Source organism: Sporothrix schenckii, assembly GCF_000961545.1.
Source record: "Sporothrix schenckii 1099-18 chromosome Unknown Cont47, whole genome shotgun sequence".
Lineage (NCBI taxonomy): Eukaryota > Fungi > Ascomycota > Sordariomycetes > Ophiostomatales > Ophiostomataceae > Sporothrix > Sporothrix schenckii.
Genome location: NW_015971148.1, coordinates 1,974,158 through 1,993,154, shown reverse-complemented (window position 1 = coordinate 1,993,154; position 18,997 = coordinate 1,974,158). Strand labels below are relative to the sequence as shown.

General features: G+C 54.2%; 7 protein-coding genes across 7 annotated transcripts; 4 read left to right on the top strand and 3 right to left on the bottom strand.

The window, feature by feature from the left end:
- SPSK_10538 (uncharacterized protein) lies at nucleotides 1–486 on the bottom strand (the record flags this gene model as incomplete). Its single annotated transcript, XM_016736912.1, has 2 exons — nucleotides 1–67; nucleotides 101–486. 2 exons carry the CDS (start codon nucleotides 484–486, stop codon nucleotides 1–3), a joined length of 453 nt encoding a protein of 150 aa, XP_016585215.1.
- Nucleotides 487–683: 197 nt separating this feature from the next.
- Nucleotides 684–899, top strand: SPSK_03818 (uncharacterized protein; the record flags this gene model as incomplete). Its single annotated transcript, XM_016730650.1, has 1 exon — nucleotides 684–899. One exon carries the CDS (start codon nucleotides 684–686, stop codon nucleotides 897–899), a length of 216 nt encoding a protein of 71 aa, XP_016585214.1.
- A 3,697-nt stretch (nucleotides 900–4,596) lies between these two features.
- On the top strand, nucleotides 4,597–5,573 carry SPSK_03514 (uncharacterized protein; the record flags this gene model as incomplete). Its single annotated transcript, XM_016730352.1, has 3 exons — nucleotides 4,597–4,722; nucleotides 4,817–5,097; nucleotides 5,339–5,573. 3 exons carry the CDS (start codon nucleotides 4,597–4,599, stop codon nucleotides 5,571–5,573), a joined length of 642 nt encoding a protein of 213 aa, XP_016585213.1.
- A 403-nt stretch (nucleotides 5,574–5,976) lies between these two features.
- SPSK_03617 (uncharacterized protein) lies at nucleotides 5,977–6,686 on the bottom strand (the record flags this gene model as incomplete). The annotated part of the gene is made up of 3 exons (XM_016730454.1): nucleotides 5,977–6,457; nucleotides 6,525–6,601; nucleotides 6,678–6,686. 3 exons carry the CDS (start codon nucleotides 6,684–6,686, stop codon nucleotides 5,977–5,979), a joined length of 567 nt encoding a protein of 188 aa, XP_016585212.1.
- Nucleotides 6,687–7,417: 731 nt separating this feature from the next.
- SPSK_03586 (uncharacterized protein) lies at nucleotides 7,418–8,211 on the top strand (the record flags this gene model as incomplete). Its single annotated transcript, XM_016730423.1, has 3 exons — nucleotides 7,418–7,815; nucleotides 7,902–8,052; nucleotides 8,137–8,211. 3 exons carry the CDS (start codon nucleotides 7,418–7,420, stop codon nucleotides 8,209–8,211), a joined length of 624 nt encoding a protein of 207 aa, XP_016585211.1.
- Nucleotides 8,212–10,215: 2,004 nt separating this feature from the next.
- SPSK_02919 (ankyrin repeat protein) lies at nucleotides 10,216–16,081 on the top strand (the record flags this gene model as incomplete). The annotated part of the gene is made up of 6 exons (XM_016729767.1): nucleotides 10,216–11,449; nucleotides 11,523–11,587; nucleotides 11,648–11,794; nucleotides 11,853–13,663; nucleotides 13,731–14,112; nucleotides 14,195–16,081. The coding sequence occupies 6 exons, from the start codon at nucleotides 10,216–10,218 to the stop codon at nucleotides 16,079–16,081; spliced, it is 5,526 nt and encodes a 1,841-aa protein (XP_016585210.1).
- A 618-nt stretch (nucleotides 16,082–16,699) lies between these two features.
- Nucleotides 16,700–18,613, bottom strand: SPSK_03191 (uncharacterized protein; the record flags this gene model as incomplete). Its single annotated transcript, XM_016730032.1, has 1 exon — nucleotides 16,700–18,613. The coding sequence occupies one exon, from the start codon at nucleotides 18,611–18,613 to the stop codon at nucleotides 16,700–16,702; it is 1,914 nt and encodes a 637-aa protein (XP_016585209.1).
- Between the last annotated feature and the right edge of the window lie 384 nt (nucleotides 18,614–18,997).

The following is an 18,997-nucleotide window of genomic DNA, read 5'->3' as shown; positions in this document are numbered from 1 at the left end:
TCACGGGAGCAACGAAACTCTCCCTTTCTGCGCCTCTTTCCCATGTGCATTCTTTTCTTTCCGAATGCTGTCTCTTTCTTACCTTTCCCAAGCGTCTTACCGTGGTTCGCGGCCGCGGACGGTTCGTGACGAGGTGGAAGGGAAAGAGGCACAGAGGGTGACGAGGGAGAAGGAGGGATCGCTGAGAGCGGCATAGATGACGGGTGGCGAGAATGTTGAAAAAAATAAGTCGTGGAAGACGAGATGTTGGAGGAACGGACTGCACAAAACGTGGAGAGGGACGGCGGGAACCACAGGGGAGGGCTTCAAGTCGACCAGGATTTGACAACGGTTCGTCGCTTCTTTCACGTCTAGGGCCCTTCGCCCTTCTGCCTCTTCTCCCCTCATGACCTCCCGCTGCCGATGTCTGGGGCTGCCGTGTCTCTCCAGACTTTCTGTTGCATCGATTGCCGTCCGGGGAGGACAATACGACGTGGTCGAGAGCATTGGGTTGATCAAAAAGCCAGTATTCTTTTCTCTTTTTCTCTTTTTCTCTTTAATTTTTTTTGTCCTACCCCCTTTCTGATGATCATCATTACGTTCCCTCTTTTCTTCGCGACCACTCGGTCTGTGCTCAAAAGGGTCTCTCGCCGGTCCCGACGGGCAACTCCGCCAGCGGTTGGTCCGAAGACGTTGCAACGAACATGCTCCTCTGGCGAATGGCGAACAATGGTACGACATACGTCGTGCGTCGCAATGCAGTACTTTGGCTACGAGGTAAGGTCGGAGAAATTGCAGACAAAGACGCGCCAAATAAGGGAACCACACACCTCGAGACATCTGTCATCTGTACCTCGCCAGAATGCGTCGCATGGAATGATTGGCAATGTGGCAAAACAGACAAGGACCAGGCTATTTGAAGAAATGTCAAAGAGGCAGAATGACGGGGTACGGACTACGGAGGTAATATGACTAGTCGTTAACAGACGAACCGTTGACATTGCGATAAAACGCACACACACAGAAAGACCGTTGTAAGCTAGGTGCTTGGTCTTGCCCCGTCTTAAAAAGATAGGATGAACTATTGCGTTCGTATGGAGCACGTCTTGTTCTGTTTATGCAGTTTCAAATGCAGCACAACAGGCAAAAATGGATGAAGGGTGAAACGAGGTAGAAGTACGTGAAGAAGAAGAGAAGCCGAAAAGAAGGAGGACGAAAGAAAAAAGAACAAAATCAAAGTTAAGACACCTCTTCCGAGTGGATCAAGATTGATCCACGACAGGGATGCTGCAGTGCCTTGTTCACGAACGCTTCCCCCTCGTCGGACGTCGGAGCAGGGGGTCTGTTGAATTCCACTCTTTTCGGCGGACTTTGTGGGTACTTATGCTCGAGCGTCTTATCGATGTCAAATTACTCCGTACGCCTACGACATACGACATACGAAGCAGGTCGTATTTGGCCGTCTTCTCTGGTTTATGCGCCCGTCGTTTGATGGTCTCGCTGTGTATCACCAACTCGCCTGGAGAAGACTGTTCTGGCATGGCCACATCTCTTCTCTGTCGACATGTCGAACTTGGATGGTCAGTGCTGGGGACCCGTCTTGAAACTGTTCGGGGCGCCTGCCGTGTGAGGTGTCGACATGTCGATTGTTGATGATAGAGGCAAATGACGAGGGACAAGTGTGATGAAAGCACGCCCGTTATCGCCCATTACTTCCCGCCGGTGTCCATGCGTCCTTTCCACGTGCTGGGCGCATGTGTACTTGCCCACGGACGTTGCTTTCCTTTGTGTATAGGTTACCGTGCGGTTGCGTGCTAGTGAAGGAAAGAAAAAAAGAAAAGGAAAAAAAAAAACAATATTCAGCAAGCACATCGAGGACAGCTAACAACAGCAGTATCAAGCTTGGCCCAGACATCGTCAATCATTCGTTTCTGCGACCAACTGCCATTGCCAGTCACCATATATTTTTTACCTCCGTAGCTATATAATTCTATCAACATCCTACGCGCCTATTGCATCCAAACACATTTGATACCCATTTATGTCCAACCTTTACGTTTCTCGGCCAAACTCGCACACCCTTTAGGTTCAGGCAGATTGTGAGAAGCACCGAAAGACAGCCCGCGTCCGGGCCTTGGTTGAAACAGGCGGCAATTTATACGCACGTGTTGGAGACGGAACGTTGGCGAGGCAATAAAGAGGAGGAGACGGAGGAGAGCAGCTTTGAGAAATACCAAAAATAAGATGTCATATAGATTAAGACGCCGCAGACGAGCCACACACGCGCCGCCTGCACTTTGTTTTCGGTAGCCAGGACGGTTTCTCCTGAGGGCTATATTTCGAGCCGGCGGCTATGGTGGGTGGACTGAATAAATTGAAGTGCTCACAGGCCAAAAAAGAAACTTCGCAGAAGAAGAAGAATAAGAAGAGCAAAACGGTCAACGCGCCCACACATCGATCTGCCTCCGACCTGTCACTTTGGTTTACCCGCACTGACGTCTGTGCAACGCGCGCTCCAGGCCTGGTCCATGCTTGCCTGCCATCCAGCGACAGGGCTCCTTGGCGAGGCCTGCCAATGACACTGCACATCAGCATTCTCATTCTCCCTTTCTCAGCCATCGTGGAGCCGGCTGTTCGTCCTGGTCGGTTCGCTGCTCCGTAGGATAAATTTTAGAATTATTACTCCGCTGTCCTCGTTTTATCTGGCCTGCTGGGGCCAGGGTGAATCCTTGCCATCTCGGTCTCTCACTCGTCAATACGACCAGGGGGGTGTCCATACCGGTGAGCGCCAGTCTTCTCCACCGGACTGCCCATCATCCGACTCTGCGACGCTGTACGAATTATGAAGCTTGTATTCCGTAACTTCTATCGGCTCCACCCTCCTTTTTTTATGAAGGTAGGTGAATCGGCTGTCTCTGTGAGGTCAAGATAGTCCAGTGATGAATACGACAATCATCGATGGGCATTTCAGCGCTGTCATTTTGTCTCTTACTTTTTTTTTTAAAAAAAAAAAAAGAAAAGTGTATACTCAAATGTATCCTTCCAGTGACAAGATTTATCGCCTAGGACATCCCCAATTCACCATTTGTGGTCATCGTATTTTGTTTAAACGGCTTGGATGCCGAGAGCCTCCCAAACACGTCGAGCCCAAAAGCCATGATAAACGTCTCGGCTCATTGCCGACGGCTTTACCCAAACCTGGCCATCCGAGGCCAGTTCACAGATTGCAGTGCTCGGTTCATGGACGGACCGGCCATCTGCCGCGGCCTGGAGTTCTGGAGGTTTTGACAAGGGCATGACAGCTTGTGTCGGAGGGGCTGAAATAAATAAATAAATCAACCTGCACACGAACGATCGACCAGTGTCTGGGACACCGTCAGATCAAGAAAACCAGTGCTCTCCTAAACTGTAACACATGTGAAGGCGTTCATCTCAAGTCGAGTCTTGTGATTTCACGGATGATGCGCAGCTTGGGGTTTTCAGTTATATTATTTGCAAAATAAAAAGAGGGCCTTGTCTTCAAATTCCGCTGCATGATCACAGAAGATCTCTTGTGTCGGCAACATGAATGATTTGGCAAGATACCCGTGTCAGAGACACCAGACGAAAGGCAACCAGACTTGAACGTATCCAGGCTGCTTTCAGACTGCAGATCGTCGACTCGCCTGCTTCTGATCGACGTCTCTTCACACGAGAACCACCAGACATCCTTGATTTTCCTTGGATTTCGTTGTTTTTGGCTGTATCAACTCGAGCGGTGTGCATTTTCTTGACAGTTATTGAGTCGTGTGAGGTAATAATGTGCTGGTGTGCACACTCAACTCGAACGACTCGACTAGGTGGACATATATCCTTACTTATATACGCATAACCGGTCAAGCCATTGTACTATTCATACAACGTGGCTTGTCTTCAGAATGCACAACTCAAAACTCGCCTTTTTGCGCGACGGTTTCACAACTGGTCTCTGCCTACGGTCAACACAGAACGCACGACAAGAACTAAATTCAAATTCCTCGTACAATGCGGATGAGGCTCTGCATGTCTTTTGCCCCCGTATAATTTACCTTCTTGTTCACATCCCTGCCCCAATATATCCCGCTCCTCCACACGGCCTTGTCGACTGCCGGCCGGATCAGCCGCGCATCGGGATCCTTTGCTCATCTCGGGCCTCGGTAGTCGCCGTACCATATCTGAAAAAGGGACGTATGAGTTCAGGGAGCTGGGTTCTTCTTCTTCTTTTTTTTGTTGTAGGTTTCTGTTTTATCATCAATTCCCAAGAAAAAAATGACGAAAACAAGGACGACAGAAGAAAGGACGACAAAAGCATCGAGACCCAGACCTACACAACTTCAGTCTCCGACAAACGATGAGCAACGCCACTCTTTCTCGCCCGCAGTCTAGAACAGCCCAGACACATCGCGTCTGCCCCCAAAATAAGCATCTAAGCATCACTAAGCAGACGTGCAGGGCAAAAAGCGAGCACCACCAGGAGGAACGGCCAGCTGGAAAGACCAAAAATGGGGTTGCAGAACGGATGCCGGCGATCTCACGTCCGGTCCTTGCCTCGAACGCTGGGCAAAATAAAATAAATACATAGTGGGAGGGCAAAAGAGAATGCCCAGCCTTGGTTCTGGCGGTTCCGGAGGATGCGGCCCTCGCGATGCGGAACCATGGTTGTACCTCGACCAGTTCTCCGTGCATTTCCCCTCTTCTCTTCCACAGTTCACCAGTCAGAGCTCGGTGTGCCCTCCCCCCCATACACTCGTTTCCCTGTCGCCTCTCTTACGGACAGGCCTTCCCCTCTTATTGAAACTCCCAGTTGCGTGCCCAATAGGCGAAGGGCGCGTATGGTCAGGACAAAGAGTGGGTGTGTTCAGTCGCCCCTGCATGGTGGACAGACCTGCCAGCCAAGGTGCAAAGTGCTCAGCAGGTCAGTCAGTCGCTAGATCAACTGGACAAAATCAAGGAGAAACACTCGAAAACAAGCAATGCCGAGATATGGCTCGCACAGAGGCTATGGCGCCTGGGCTCGTTGGAACCTGGCGGTCGAGCCCGCAAAACGCTAAACGGGACAGCATCAAAGCAGAAGGAGGCCTCGAAACATTGTGTTCCACGGTGAGCATTTCTCACTTCTCACGTTCCCTTGCGAAAAAACACACTCGGCCAAGGTTGTGGCCTACGGAGGGTTATAGTTGGCGAAGCGTATGATATATCATAGGCGTCAAAGCACGACTGCCTCACATTCACAGTGTTCCTAACAGCGTGCGTAAGACCTACACACTGCGTACACTACGCGCGAGATGCCTCACAGTAGACTGACAGCCAGTCACACCAACCTCCTTCTCCCCCCTCACAGGGTCTCCGGCATCGGGAGCGTTATTCTGCACTCGGAAAACGAGTTTACCTCGCTTCGTGCTTCTATTTTTGGTTTTCTGCTTGCTCTCCTTTGCTCGAAGCGCCTAAAAGTGACGAGAGATGCCGAAAATGGATGGCTGCAACACGAGAAGGAGGATCCAACTGAAGCCGGTCTACGGCACCGCATACATGACTTGTCCATTTTGGGTAGATGCGAAGGAGACGACGCACCATGACATACACATGATGAAACGTCATAGCATCAGGATATAGACGTGCAGGTGAAAAGTATAGAAACACTTGGAAACGTAGCCAACCAACGATGAAAAAAAAGAGTCATCTGTTAGTGATTTGTATTGCAAAGAACAAGAGCGCCCAAGACGAAGAAGCATAGAAACAAACACAACATAAGAGTTTTCCAATCAACTCTTTATAACTCCGAGGCCACATTGCGATCACTGGATGCCGCACTGCACCAGCGTGTATGTGTAACAACTGTATCAACAATGCATTGCGTGTTGCTTCGCACGCTGAGAATGCAAGTCGTATTCTGTCTCAAGTATCATACAAGGTCATAACGTCATACTTTTGCCCACGGTCTGGTGGCACTTTGTCTCCACACTCTGACTACGTGCCTCCTCAGTCCTGCAACCGCCACAGCAGCACAATCAACGTAATGTACGCAGAAATGCTCAACAAGCTCAACATGGCCACGCTGTTGCCGCTCGTGCGGAACTTCTTCTTCGTGACCATGCGCGTGTAGACTGTGCTGCGGTGGCCGGAGTGCGTCATGTGCGGCTGCTGGAAGAGGTGGGCCGCGCCTGTTGTGCTTGCTTGGCCCGGCTGCTCGCCGTCGACCGTCTCGTCGTAGTAGTCGCCATGGCTGTTGTCCTCCTCCTTGGCCTCCTCCTGGGTGCTGAAAAACTGCCGGTTGCCCTCGTACCGGCGGTAGATGGCAACGAGCATGACAGCCGCGCCGTAGACAGCAAAGAGCGCGCCAATGGCATAGAACTCGGCAGTAAAGATCTTGAGCACAACGAGCGCAAAGGAGAACTGCGACAGCGCCGTGCGCATGTAGGCACCCTCGAACGTGCGCTGGGCAGCACGGATCTCCACAAGTCTGGCAATGTCAGCAGCTCGTTTTCATGAATCATGCGCGGTGTAACGTGGTGAGCACGCAAACGCACTCTTCCGAGGTCAGGATCACCGACCGGGCACGGTGCAGCCGTAGCTGTAGCCGGTCCTCGGGGTGCGGATACAGTGCCTAGGAGAGTCAGCCGAGGCCCCGACCGGAAATATCACAACGCATAGCAGTCAGGGGATATGACACGGAGACACACCTCAAACATTGTGCACAATTCGGCCGAAGAGTAGTAAATACAACCCAAAAATAGAAGTAAAAAAGGTATGAGAGGCCAGGTGGAAATGGGTAGATGATCAAGAGACGAAGCCTCCTGAGACCACTCTCTCGGTAGAAATCGCGATTAACCGGTGCAATGGCGTCGAGTATTGGCTCCGGCTGAAAACCGTCAGGGCGGCATGAGACCGTACACTCTCGACAGCGGGTGGCCTGCGTAACCCGATCACGGCCAGAGGGTTGATATAGCCTTATTGAGAGTGAGCTGTGTTTCGTTGGGGTGCTTCACTGCAGAAAAGAGAAGAAAGCACAATGAAGCATCACCACTTCACAAAACGTCACAACACGGCAATTACGCTAACTTGCAGCTCTAAGGCGCCTTCCCGCCATAATTTTGCGAGCTCCTCAGGTAATTACGTCCACCACCTAAAATACGCCATTATAAGCGAGGTCACGTGTACACAGCTAGAACTGGGGCCTGATAATCTAGGCGCCAAACCCGCCTGTTTATGCACTTGAAGCCAAATGCACCAGTGGCAGCCTTCTTGCTACAGCTGGCGTTACTGAGGAGAGCTCCGGCCACAAGCGCCGTTTGCAACTGGAGAAGCAGCGCACTATTGCCACACCAAGACGACCCAGCCCGCCGACAGCAAGCGCTACTGAGTTCCTTCGTATTGCGAGATCGACTGCTGCGTTCTTTTGCCCGTCTCGTTTTCATTCCTCATGCAACGTCGCCGGCAGACACCGCAGAACAACACAGCGCCATTTTCGTCGCCATCGACCTCGACGTCACATTCTGGAACCGCCGGCTTCCCACAGCAGAGACAGAGCCAGAGACAGAGACAGTCCTCGACGGGCACACAACCCCCGACCTCGTTGATGAACAGCGGCATCGAACTACGCGATCGACCCGCCCGAGCCGACCGATCCGCCGCCCACGGCACCAGCAGCAGCATCAGCAGCCGGCAAGGGCTCTACCAGCGCACGTCGTCCGCCGCCGCCGCGTCGTCTGCGTCCAACTACGCCGCCTACCAGGCACCGTCCCTCCACGCCCAGCCGCCCGTCTCCGACACAATTTTCATCATGAAGCCGCTCGTGGGCGCGATTCAGGCATGGTCCTGGTGAGTTTCTCTTGCTGCGCGAGAGTGGAAGAAGCTGCAGGAAAACGAAACCTGGTCGCGAAACGCGGATGATGCTAACTGCCCAGCGTCGTCATCTCCATTTTCGCCATCCTGATTCTGTCAATCATGGGCCTGCTCTTCCGGGCCAACCACCATGAGATGGTCGGTGGCGTCGACGATCCCGAGAACGGCCCCGAGGTCGCTGCCACGATCTTTGTTGCCGTGCTGGTCTATGCCGTATGTTGTTTTTCGTTTCCGCCTCCAGCCGCATCTCGCCATCTCCCGTTGGCTGAAACGCTGCTAACTCACCCATCTCTCCAGGGCTTCCTTGTGTTCTGCGGTCTCCAAGGCCTGCTGCACCTACGCGAAAACCGACGAGGAGCGATTGCGCTGTAACGACCCATGCGTGTGTGTATATAAAGCTGGAGTCGGAGAGAGCCTCCTGGATCAGGATGGAATTGGGGTCGGGACCGGGATCGGGGCCGGGACTATCCGAACAGTTGAGAGCACCCTCGACGCCCTCCCATGGAGACCATCCCACACAGAGGTCGCATGGCCTGAAAGCCCGGCTCCTCATTTGATTTCTTCGGTGGATCCGTGCCATCGTGTCCGCGGTTACTACCTCCCATATTTTGCTTTGCTTTGCCTGTTTTGCGTTCTGTTTTTCTGTTTTCTCTTTGTCATGGTTTTCATCTTGCATGCTATTCATCCGCATGCCGTTTGTCTGTTGTCGGGCATCGGTGTTTTGTCCTGTCTCCTTTTTGGCAGCTGTATATTTACAAATAGATGTATCCCGTCGTCGCCGCCACCATCGACGCCTAGTCGGGCAAAAATGCACCCATGTTGTGCCTTACAAAGAATGGACTGTAAAGTGTCCATGACACTGAACGCTACTGGCATTTGCTCTCCTCTGTATCTCCACCAAAGCCACAGCTTGGACGTGTCGTCGTCCAAACTCGCGAGGTATATTCCACCGTTGCCTCCACTCCCCACGCACAAGTTCGACAACGTCTACGACGATGTGACGACGATGTGACGCTTTGGTGTCGAGGCTCCACCTCTGCTGCCTACAGTGCCTGAAAGCCCCAGCCTCTGACAGGCCAATTCGTTCTAAAGATCCAATCAGCCGCCGAGGCGCCGCCTCCGCGCCGCGCGAAACGAAATGAGCTAAGAAAGGAACCAGAGCCACGCTGCGCGTTGTTAACATCCTGCTGGTTCCACAGCCGTACGAATTCACATCATCATGGTCTTCCTTTGAACAGCGTCGTATAGCACTTTCGAAATGTCGCACAACTTATCCAATTTGAGCCAATTGGGCATGCCGTTTCTAGACTGCTGCCTGCACGTGATGCTGTTCCAACACCGGGGCACAGGCAGCAGACCTCCTGTAAATCGGCAGCCGGAATGTGGAAGGAAGTGGTGAGGTGCTGTTTCGTGAACAAACACAAGAGGAAAGTGCGACGCGAGTCCTTCATATGGCACATTCTACACAAGACAAAGACAAAGAAAAAAAAAGAAGAAAAAAAAGTAAAGAATATTGGCTGTTCCTTCTTGAAAGTTCAGCTAGCCGCGCTTTCCCCTTTCACGATGAAAGCTCCTGAAGGATCGCTTTCAAGCTGGGAGTGGTGGGGTGCTCTTTCCGCCCAGGCCTTGATCTGCCTAACGGCTCCGAGACGATAGTCGAAGAAATCAGATGGCAAAGAGGGAAAGTGCAAATGCCAACATAGTCAACATCGTACGAACTACACATGTCCTTTCTCCCCCCTACTTTAGCTCCTTTTCTTCATCTTTGCCGGGATCCATTCTGACCGCTTGTCGTCTTAATCTCACGGCCTCGCCTCGCTTCCCCTTTTCCATCCTCACAATATCTGTAGGCTGCAGCGTCCCCTCTTCCCAGGATTTCACGGCTCAGAAGAGGGTTCGATCCGCTGCATCGACACCGTTGACATTCATGAGAAGTATATATTTGTCCTGGCCGCCAGCTCAATTCCTGTTGTGTCTTGGTGCACACTGTCATCGGTGAGTTCAAACATCTTTACAACATCTTGACCAAATTATTTGCTTCTTTCTACCACGCGGCATTGCGCCAGAGTCTTGTCTCTCATCATACTTTTGTGTTTCTTGTCCCCAATTGGCTCGCATTCTTTTTTTTTTTTGAAATATAAATAAAAAAATACATCTACATAAAAAACAACAGCTTCTTTGTCTTCGTCTACCTCTTCCCCGCTCCTCGGACCACCTCGTTCACTTCTTATTTGCATTTGCAGTCTGTTTTGCTGACATTGCCGTTCAAGAGCTGCTTTCTTATCAAATATCAAACAAACGTCCTTGCCTTTGCCTCCGCACTTCCTTGCACATTCTATCATCAGACACTTCCATTCCTCTCCTCTAAAATCAAGCATGATGCCGTTCCTTCAGCTGCCGCCCATCCCGGCGCCGCATGCCGAGCTACCGAGCTATCTTGAGCAGCACCCAGACAAGCCCATGACAGAGCTGTTTGAGCCTTACCGCAAATATGAGGCCAGAGTGCGCGAGCTGTATGCCCAAGAGCCCGGCTACCCGGCGCTCGTGGACCCGCATGTCAATGTGCTGCCGCTCTTCACGGAGGACACGCCCAAGCTGCAGATTCGGGCCCGTGATACGGATGCCGAGCCGGAAGACCTGAAGGCCAAGTACATCATGCCTCTGCCCAAAGAGAACCGCAGGGCCAACGGCTCCCCAGCTGTTGTGCCGTCTATTGAGGCCTTCCAGGGCAACTTTGAGGTCTTCTCCGAGTCGTCGCTAGCCGACATTGGTTGGGAGAATGTCGTGGCTGCCGGCTCGTCCGTCGTCAACTGCCTGCTGCCCGTGCCGGACGAGTTCAGCAAGTCTCGTCGGTCGCTGCGCGAGTACTACCACGAAAAATTCTGCCCGGCGTCCGACGTCGATCTGTTCCTCTACGGCCTGACGGAAGAGCAGGCTATCGAGAAGATCAAGGAGATCGAGGCCGCCATCCGCGACTCCATCTTGGCCGAGACGACCACGGTCCGCACCAAACACGCCATCACCATCTGCAGCGAGTACCCGACTCGCCACGTGCAGATTGTCCTGCGCATTTACAAGTCCGTGTCCGAAATCCTGACTGGTTTCGACATTGACAGCTCTTGTGCCGCCTACGATGGCAAACAGGTCTACTGCACGCCGCGTGCCCTGCAGTCGTACATGACCCAGATCAACCATATCGATCTGACACGCCGCAGCCCGTCGTACGAGAACCGTCTATCCAAGTACAGCCACCGCAACTTTGAGGTGTTCTGGGGCGACCTCGACCGCTCACGCGTCGACCCGACAATCTTTGAGCGCAGCTTCAACCGCACGCTCGGCCTGGCACGTCTTCTTGTGCTGGAGCGTCTACCCACAGCTGATTCGCGCCAGTCATATGCCACGAAGCGCCGCCAGGAGCGTGGCCGCCCGCCACTGTACAATTCCCACTATCTCCACGGCAAACTAGGCAATATCAAGGACCAGCACGAGGACGAGGTCGCCGAATGGGTCACTCCGGACGACGTCAACAACTATGATACATTTGTCCTTCCGTATGGCCGAAAGTACCATGCGAAGCGCATCGAGAAGCTGTGCTACACGCGCGATCTTCGTGAGTTTTGACCATATGCTACAGCCAGTACCAGTACCAACTGCTTGCGAACCGTTCGATTGACCTCATCCAGTTTTGAACGCAGAGTGGAATCAGAAGAAGGACCGTGAGGTCTACCTTCACAGGCACCCCGCCTTTGTGAGTGAGACTTTGCAGGGCGATAGACTGCGCCTGACACGCATGTGCTGACTACCGCAGTTCGGTCGTGCTGAGGATGTTATGGAAGACTGCTGCTGTTTCTGCCCCAAGCCGCAGACAGACAGGGAGAAGGAGGTTGCAGAGGAGGAAAGCAAGACGTACATCTCTGGCAAGATCTCTTTCGTGACCGATGACCCAGGCCGGCAGGTACGCTTCCAACCGCAGAAACGGACATATTGTCATCACTCACACTAACCTCTCATAGCAAATCGGGTCTTTCAATCCCTTGACAGACAATGACTGGACCGAGATGGCCTATGTTGGCAACACAGCCCGTCTCTGCCAGGCCATCATTGACGGCGACCTGGAGCATGTCGAGGACTGGCTGGCTCAGGATGGCGTGGACCCCAACAGACGCGACCACACCGGCCGCACACCCCTCCACCTGGCCGTCATGACGTCCAGCCCTGCCATTGTCAAGAAACTGGTTGATGACGGTGCTCGGCTCATTTCCCGCGTCGCTGACGGCAGAACTGCTCTCCATCTGGCGGCTCAGCGTGGTAGTGTCGAGATCGTCAAGATCCTCATGGACAAGAGCACTGAGAACGAGGCCGAAGAAGAAGAAAAGCAGGACCAGCGCCGCAAGGCCAAACTGGCTGCTGACGCCGAGAAGAAGATGAGGAAGGGCGAAGAGTCTGAGGGCGAGCACACCGATTCGGAGGAGGATGAAGACATGGACGATGACAACTCTGATGGCGAGCTCATCGACGACGAGATGTCTGACGACGGCGTACACTCCGTAACCACCGCCTCCTTTGTCAAGGTCAAGAGCAAGGACAAGCAGGACCTTGGTGGCGACGCTGCGCTGAACGACGCCGACGATGAACCCGACTTTTACGACGTCAACGTCATTGCATGGGACCGCCCCTGCTCCGCCCTCCACTTTGCCATCATCAACGGCCATGAGGAGGTCGTGAAGCTGCTCTGCCAGGAGTACGGCGCCGATGTTCTGCTACCCGTCAAGCTGCTCAACTCCTACAACCAGCAGCCCTCCTCGGCCATCCTTACTCTGGCCCTTGGCTTGGCTCTCCCTATCGACAAGGCCAAGTCCATGACCGCCACGCTACTCAGTCTAGGCGCGACTTGCGCACAGGCCGACCTCAACGGCATCACGGCTTTCCACAGATATGTTGAACATACCGATGTGGATCTTGTGCAGCTGCTGATGGATCTCGACAAGACAGGCGCCCCCGTTGCCATGAATAGCCTCTCCTTCCAGACTGCCTGGTATTCGGCCAGCCCTCTGCTGTGCGCCATTGCGTTGGGCAATGTCCGTATGGCTCTCAAGCTGCTTGATAATGGTGTCCCGCCTCAGGTCGACTTTGATACCTGGCTCAAGTATGCGAAGACATCGACTGCCTTTGGCAACTATCTCAGCTCTTTTGAAGAGAACAACAAAACCTTTAACAGGTCCTTCGAGCAGCCTTTGATTGTCGCTCTACGGTCGTCCAATCCGAAGATTGCCCTCGAGCTTCTCGAACGCGGCGCGGACCCGGACACCAAGACCAAGGACGGACACACCAAAGGCCTCCACCCGTTGATGATGTCCCGGTTTGCAAACATCGATAATGCACTGGACCTTGTCCGCGGTTCCCTGGAAGCTCTTCGCGGCTACAAGAACGAACCTCCCGAGCAGAGCACGCTCCTCGAGGTGTCTGGAAACCCTGAAAAGTTTTTGGCCACCTTGTCCAAGGATAGTTGGATGTACGTGGCAGCACTGTGCGACCTGAGGAAGACCATGAAGGATGTGGCCAACAGTATCAAGAAGCATGACGATGGTCTCGCAAAGGTCCCCCAGCTCGGTGGTGAGGAGAAGAAGAAGGCTGCCATCAAGGATATGATTGCGACCTTGGAGAAGATCGAGGCCAAGATACTGGAAACAACTCGCCAACCGCAGGCCTACGAGAACAAGGTCCCACCGGTCGAGTCCACCAAGGACTACAACTACGAGTTTACGCCAGAGTTTTTCGGCGTCGATGATGTCACCTATAGCCGCCGTTGTGGCTATGTCCAGCTGTATGGTCCCCTCATCCCCGATGCTTGTTTTTCACTTTTCGATTCCGACATTACTGACTCTAAATAGATTCGAGGCTGCCTGGAACGGCGACTTGGCTACCATTAAGCAGCTCACGCTTGGTAGCTGGGGTGAGAACAAGACCCAGAAGCCTCTGACTATCACCGTCAACGACGCACAGAGAAACAACGCCTTCTCTCTGGCTTTCCTGCGCGGCCACTACAAGGTCGCTACAGCCATTCTGGAAATTGCCCAGGCGCAGTACTCCTCGGATGTGAAGCAGATGGTCAGCTACGAGATGAAAGAAGAGATGGGCGACGAGGACACCGACATGAACAGCGACAGCGAGTACGAAGAGGACGAGACCGGCCCGTACCGCATCATTGTCGACAACGACCAGTTCACCATTGACAACATTGGCGAGGTGAATATGCAGGTTAAGGGCACAGTTGTAAGTTGCGCCGCCTTCCATTTTCTGTTACGCAAGGCCTTTGTTTAGCCTTTCCCTTTGTCTCTAACCCACACGAACCTAGACACCACTTGACCTGCTGGCTAAGTCTGTCGCAACATATACCGTTCGAGACGGTAAGGTTACCGACTACAAGATTTCCAGTGGATCGCTGTTTGAGTTTGTCTTCCAGCAGAACGACCGGCGGGGCTTCGAGTTCCTCCTCGATACTGCCACCCACTTTGCTACCCAGAAGAAGGAGGGCAACTCCCACAGCAGCTACTACAACTTTCCCATCAGCGACTTCCGTGCGGCCGTGGCCAGTGGTCGCGTCGAGATGCTAGCCGAGGTGATCAAACGCACCGGCGCCGGCCTTCCCCTCGAGGAGATGGTGAAGGACTCAGGCATCAAGATTGAGGAGCCGCCCGAGTACTACCAGGGCCTGACGGTCTATGGTAAGAAGCGGAGCGACTGGGCCGAGGCCGGGCGCAAGACGGTGACGCGCTCGACTGGCATGACAGATTCGCCCCTCCTGTTCGCCGCAGAGGCGGGCTGTCTGGAATCCGTCGAGTGGTTCCTCAGCGATGCTCCTTTGCGGTGCTACCTCGAGTTCACCGCATCCAAGGCTGCGCGGGACGACAAGCGCCTGACACACCTGAGCCAAGCGCCTGGTGGCTTCGAGGGTGCCATTTCGCGCTGGCTGACGAAGAACGGTGCGTTCTCTCATTCACTTAATACTCCTCTCCTTTTAATGATTACCGTGATACTGACCTGGAGTCAAGGTGACCTTGCACTCAACAATGCCATGAAATGTCCCGACGCTCAGAAAGCTCTCCCCGTCATCAAGTATCTCCTCAAAGTCGCTCCCGACAGCATCTCGGCTGGAGGCGAGGACCGCATGACGCCCCTTTTATCGGCTGTGAGGTTCGGCCGTCTTGAAGCCGTTAAGATCCTTGTTGATAGTGGCGCCGACCAGTCCAAACGCCATGAGACGACATACGCGAACTTGCTACACGTGGCCCTCTTTGAGAGCCCCAAGGCGCCGGAGCTCAAGAGGCTGTTGGACATTCTGGACAAGGACGCCGTTGACGGCATGTTCTGCGAGCGCACCCACCACGCCTCTTGGAGCGAGAGCCGCACGCCCCTACATGCGTGGCTGGAGCGGACGCTATCGAGCGGGTACAATGTTCAATACGGCCCCGCCAACGGCTACGGAAGCGATGAAGAGGTGATTGCCGTGATGCGTCTTCTCCTCTCGCGCTCGGGTGGCCGCGAATTGAATATCATTGACAGTGCAGGCGATACGGTGTTGCACATGCTCGCCCGGAAGCAAAAGAACCCCAACTTTATGTTGGCGCTGCTCGAAGCCATCCCGCGCCAGCTTGCCATCAGCCTCTTATACCGCGAGAACGCGGTTGGTGCAACGCCGCTCGAGGTCACCCAAGACATGTTCTTGGCATCGTTTGTCAAAGAGCGGCCCGAGAATATCAGAATGTTCGATCTCACGGTGAACAAGTGGCCCTCGAAGAAGGCCGAGGAGTTTACAACAATGGTGTACGAGGGCCGCGAGCAGGCGCCCTTACCGACGCGCATCACGACGAACAAGCCCGAGGCGTTGAAGCGGGCTGAAGAGACCTTGGCTGCGGTGAACAGGTTCCTTCGAGGCGAGAAGGGCAAGCGCCGACTGGTCAGCCTTCACGAAGCCAACGACGTGGCCAGGCGGGTCGGCCACGGGTACCAGAACCAGCGGTATCCGGTGAAACTCGTGCAGCCGGCATCGGACACAGAGGAGGGCAAGAGCGGCCTGAGCGGACAGAATGGCGGTCGCACTGAGAAAGTCGACCCGATGCATCTGGCCTTCCACCCTTACAGTACACTTACCTTGCATACCACGTGGCGGACTCCGAACAAGGACAAGGAGGAGGGCCGTAGTGACGCCGAAGTTGATGCGCTGATCGCCAAACTTTTGTAATTTGTTGTTTTGATATTTAACAGTCACATTTGGTTCTTGGCAGATTCTGATTTATACGTAGTTCAAGTTTAAATATTCATTATATGCGTATTTGGCTATTTGGTCGTGGGTCAGTCTGGTTTAGTGCTTTTTCACAGAATGGTAAAAAAATAAAGGTACCAGGTACCAGAAAAGAAAAAAAAAAGCACAAACATGACAAGAAGCAGTCAAAATATATGTACCAAGAAAAGGTGTAATTGGAAATAGGGGTCAAGAAGAGAAGAAAAGACAAAAAGAGACATCCAAAAACGGCATACAAAATGAGTGGCTCGCTCATGCGTTTGGCTGGCTTGTAATATGAAGGATATGAAAGTGAAGAAAGTAATAGGGTAGAAACGCCAGGGAATATGCCGAGATGGTAAGTAAATAACGTGAAAAGGAACAAAAAAGAATAGGGTATAAATGTGTCGGGCGACAGATTCATATAGAAGTGTAATCCCGTAGAAAAGTAGTAAGAAGGATGGGTGGAAAAGAAAAAGAAAAGAGGAAATGCAGGCTATGTTTGAAAATATGCAAAAAAATACAGCACAACAAGAAAGGCGGCTGTAATTGAGACAAATCTGTAGCGGCGAGGCTCCTCTAAACAACCTCGGACGCAATCTCTTCGCGCACTTTTCGGCACCACTGGTAAATTGCATCTTCAAAAACAGGCCAGACGTCTGGCCGGCTGCTGCAGGCGACCGCCAGAGCGTCGATCTTGAAGAACACCTCCCACCGCAGCTCGGCCGCCTTGACCCAGTAGCGAAGGTTGTCGGCGGCGCGGTAAGGCTTTTGTGTGTCGGCATGGAAGGTGGGGATGGCACCGAAACGCCGCCGTGACTTGCGCACAGCGCAGTTGTGCAGCTGGATCAAACACACCCCGTTCTGCATATGCTGCAGAAAAGGCGTTGGTGCCGCGGGCATCGTCGGCGTAGTTGGCGTCGTCGGAGTCGTCGGCGTGGCGTCGTCTGCAGAGGTGGCAAGCGCAGGCGCAGCACTGCTTCGGTCCATCGGCGTCCACTCGGGCAGAACGGTGTCAATCTTGTCTTCGGGTGCGGATCCACTGGCGAGGATCGACTGCAAAAAGGCGCGCTCCCGTGCGTAAGCACGGGCCGGGTCGGTGGCGGCATCTGCAGGCCAGTCGGCATCTTTCAGCCAGGTCCAGCTGGCCTGCTCCGCCTGCTCTGCTGCCACCATGGCGTCCTCACGGTCTAGCATGGCATACAGACTGCTGATCCAAGAGTCCATGGCGCGGATCTCTTCGGTGCGAACGCCGCCCGAAAAGTTGCGTGTGGCCATGCGCTTCAGGACGTCCATGACGGCCAGCAGCTCCGAACGCACCTCGCGCTCCGACTTGATAGCATCGAGACGGTCAGGGTTCTCGTGGCTCGTATAGTACACTTTTGCAGCGCGGATGGCCAAAGTAATGACATCGAGGATGTGCATGCCCTGAATCTCGTACCAGCTTGTTGCGGCGGCCTTGGCTTGGGCGGTCTCGGCGTTTGGCTGTCTGGCTGGTGACGACGGCGCAGAAGAGACTGGCGTGGCAGGCGCGTTTGCATTGGTCTTGGCCTCCCGTGCTTCGGCAAGCGCCTTGGACGCACTGTCGAGCGAGTTTTTGAGGTCAGTCCGCAGCTCCATGAGGGTGGGCGGCTTCGGCAGTGGCTTCTCGCGGTACATGTAGGTGCTGACAGTCGGCGGCAGCATCACAGCCGGGTCGGCCCCTTCAAAGTCCTCGGGGTACCAGTCGTCGCTGAAGGTTTCTTCAACGGGCGACTCCACTATCATGCCGTGGTTCGCGCCGCCGTGTGCACCAAGATCGGGGCTGCTTCCCATGGATGCGTACGACGAGTCGACGTCCGACTGGGCGGCGAGCCCACCAGTGGAGCCATCCGACGGCTGGATGAGCATGGACTGGGCCCGAGGGGTCAGGTAGCTGGTTGTGCCTTCCAACTGTGACAGGTCAAGCGTCCGGGCCTTGCCCCCGCGACGCTTCCTCTCGAGCTGGCCCTTGAGGTCGAGCAGCCCTGTTCGGGCAAAGTAGTGCTGCAAGTGGGCAATGCTGCCGAGGCTCAGCACGCTCTCGCGCGAGCGGGCACTGGCAGCAAAGTCGGTGCCTTGTGGCCGCATGTACCCGCGGCGTTTGGTGGCCCGCTGTTCTCCCGGGTTGCCACTTGCGGTGGTATTTGAGCTGGATGTGATTGTGCTCGCCACGGAGAGGCGATTGGGGTTGGACGCGGGGGAGGCGGACAACGACATGGCCGAATAGCTTCCCGACGAGTGGCGGCTAAAGGCAGAGGACGAGGCATCGCTGCCGAGAGAATCACGGGTCCCGAAACCGCTGGACAGAAGCGAAGAAGCGTCCGTGGTGGCGGATCCGTGGGACATGGACGAGGCAGTCGATAGAGAGCGCAGTGCCTCTGCCGCCCCGTCCTGCTTGATAGCGAGCGTTGGGACGGTATCAGGCGACGGCGACGAGGGCCGGCAGATGGTCGGTGGCGCCGGGGTGGCCATGGCGAACGACGGCACGTCGTGCAACGTGGAGCGTAAAGAACCAAAGACGTGAGGTTCTGCTGGAACAGAAGGGGGCAGTTTATGGCGCCCTGGAATTGTGTATCGGTATGGCTATATGCAGAAGGGAGAGGAGGCACTCAGACCGTGTACGTCGTAGTGTACGTCGTCGACAAGGTACAAAGCAAAGCTCAAAGTGAAGCTCGAAAGAGGGAAAGGCGGCTTTCGGCAGAAAACGCGAAAGACGAGAGACGCGAGAAGAATCAGTATCTAGCGGCGTGCCCCGTATGGATAGGCGGCGAGCGAGCTTTAGGAAAAGGGGAACCAGGACCCGAATGCAACGGTGGCGAGGGGCAGGATGGGTTCGTGTAAAGTAGAGAGGCGTGG